The sequence below is a fragment of the Curcuma longa genome, chromosome 7 (genome assembly GCF_044706935.1).
Source record: "Curcuma longa cultivar G26 ecotype Majalengka, Jawa Barat chromosome 7, ITB_CL_G26_1.1, whole genome shotgun sequence".
In the NCBI taxonomy this organism is placed as follows: domain Eukaryota; kingdom Viridiplantae; phylum Streptophyta; class Magnoliopsida; order Zingiberales; family Zingiberaceae; genus Curcuma; species Curcuma longa.
Genome location: NC_133867.1, coordinates 190,134 through 192,796, shown reverse-complemented (window position 1 = coordinate 192,796; position 2,663 = coordinate 190,134). Strand labels below are relative to the sequence as shown.

General features: G+C 35.9%; 1 protein-coding gene across 1 annotated transcript; it reads right to left on the bottom strand.

Annotated features, from left to right (window-relative positions):
- Window positions 1-252: 252 nt before the first annotated feature.
- LOC141832033 (bidirectional sugar transporter SWEET14-like) lies at window positions 253-2,005 on the bottom strand. The gene is made up of 6 exons (XM_074719496.1): window positions 1,954-2,005; window positions 1,397-1,433; window positions 1,108-1,318; window positions 825-986; window positions 609-728; window positions 253-525 (listed from the first exon to the last, which is right to left on the bottom strand). Exons 1-6 carry the CDS (start codon window positions 2,003-2,005, stop codon window positions 253-255), a joined length of 855 nt encoding a protein of 284 aa, XP_074575597.1.
- Between the last annotated feature and the right edge of the window lie 658 nt (window positions 2,006-2,663).

The window sequence follows — 2,663 nt, the reverse complement described above, 5'->3', positions numbered from 1 at the left end:
TGGAGTAAAGGAAGATAACCTTTATTAATGCGAAAACTAAGCATACACTTGCACACTTTTTTTTTTCTTTTGGGCATACAAATAGAGGTGGATGCATGCATGCATAATCCTATTGTAGATTGCTAGCTAGAACTAATTTAAACCCTATCACATAGAAATTTGGTAAAAGGAAACATGTAGTGGAAGTAAGTCATGATTCATATCTAATCATATAATGATGTTAATTTTCTTGTGCGATCATCCCCACAAGGGTCAAGAGGTTGTGATGATTGGGATGATCTCAAAGCCCTCGCCTATGGCCCCCTTTGCTTTGTCCAGGCCTCCTTCAGTGTTTTCATCCACTTTCTTTAAGTTGCACAGTGCACTCGCTTGTAGCAACTCTGAAGGAGGGGCCGCAGTTAGTTCCATTATCTTCACTATGTGCTCGGGCACTGTTGGCTCCACGACGACATTCTGCTTCTTCTTGTATACTACATAGAGCAACATTTGTGCAACTCCAAACAAGAACCCTAGCACATTAGGAAGCTACAAAACAAAATAATAATAATAATACAATGCATTAATATCTATAACAAAATGTGCATCCAAATGTTAAGTATCAACAGTACCTGAACATATATGTCCTTGGTAAACAGGCCATATCCAAACCAAGCAATTGCGCTCAAAGTGAGGAAAAATGAGAGAAAGAATGGCATGAACTCTACGCTCTTGGTGCGTATGACGAGCCTCTATGTTAGCAATAACCAAAGAATTTTTTTTTAATTAGTTAAAAAATGGCATGAAAAATTAAAACTATTTTTTTCAAAAGAAATTAAAGGGCTTACAATGACGCTAAGTGGAGCAGCAAAAACACTAACAGAGAAGCCAACACAAATCCAACCAAGTAAAACCACACGTTTGGAGCCACTAGTTAGCAGTTGAGTTAAAAGAACTATCCCAGCGAAGCCTAGCACATTCAAAAGCAGGAATATTTGGATGCAAAATACCTGCATGAATGCATAATCATACATCACGTACGTATATAATAATACGTATCATTTATGTAGAATACATGCATGATATTTAAACATTTTATACAAAGTAGTTATTAACAATTTATATAGGTACCCTAGCTTTCTTGGGAGCATAGATGAGGTAGATGGTGATGTAGACGATCTCGATGAACAAGCCAAAGGAGTTAATGGTGATGAGGAGGAGAGAATCAGTCTTGACAAAGGCGTAGTAGATCCACAACATGCAGCTGAATAATGAAACCACGTAGGGCACCGAGTGGAACCCCTCTGTTGATTTCTTTCGGTAAATTCGATAAAATGTTGGACTGTTCAATTCAGGTTACAAAATACATGAGCAAGTCAATGAAATAATATTGAGTTAACTATATGGATATTTTACTCACATTGGGGCAAGGAAAACCATGAAGGAGATAATATTGCCTGCATTAAGCAAATGAAACAATATGATCAACATCTTTTTGCATGCATGCATTGAGTGAAGGTTGAAATGTATATATATATATACTAAGAGGTGCAATTAATTATACAGTTACATTCAGTATAGAGTATAGACAACTGCCCTTGGCTAATATTGCTTGAACAAAGTTTCAATTGTGTGATGAATATGTTGGAATAGAAACTACAAAGAAACACTTACAATGAATATGCATGATGCAAGACCTTTCATCAGAATAAATTTTCTATTGTTATTTCAACTATAGCAAATGCACGAGCATACAAAAGCAAAAAAAGTACACCATCACAAATTCCAAATTGCTAATCAATATATATATATAACACAAGCTAACCTCGTACAGAAAAAAGAAAACAGCATGCGAGTAAAAAAAACAAGAAGAGATGATGAGTGAAGGGAAGAGAAAGAGTTAATGAGTGAATTAGAAAATTGCAAATAGTAAAAAAAAATACTGTAAATGAATGAAGGAGTGGTATGTCTATGGACCTAGAATGCCAAAGGCAAAAGGCAAGGGGTGTTGCAGGGATAGGCCGGCCATGGCTTTAGTTTATCTGTCAAAGAAGAAGAAGTGAATCTCTAAAAATTATGATGCAAGAGCAAGGGTTGCAAGTCTCTCTCTCTTCTCAAAGGAGAAAACTAAAGGAAGGGAGAAAACTAGATCAGCCTTGATCCTCACTTCTCACAACTGCTACTTTGAACGAGAGGAGAAAGGCCATTTTATAGGAGAGGCCAGTGGAGTAATATTGCAAGCCCTGTGTGAGGTGGGGCATGACCTGTCACTGTCATGAACCTACAGGTAATGCCATCGTATGCAACAAAATGGTTGAGGATGATTATATTCCAGTGAATATATGACCTGTTTTTAAATTATTTTTAAAATGAAATTTAAGACCTCTACTCTTTTCTTTTAGGCAAAGAAAGAAGCTTGTTTAAGTTAAATCTTTGCCTCAGACATGACTCAATCACATGTGGGACATGGCAACAGCACAAAGCTAGCTCCCACCTATTTCCTAATGATCAGTTAATTATTTACAGAAAAATCTAGAGGTGTTTTTTAATATAACAATTGTATTTTAATTAATTAATTAATTTGTTGATGAAAAGATTGTAGCGGAGTCTTTTTAGGCTTAATAAGTATTGAAGTACTACTGAAGTCACTGGAGGAACAAAGCAAATTAAAGTTTTGTCAATTTTGT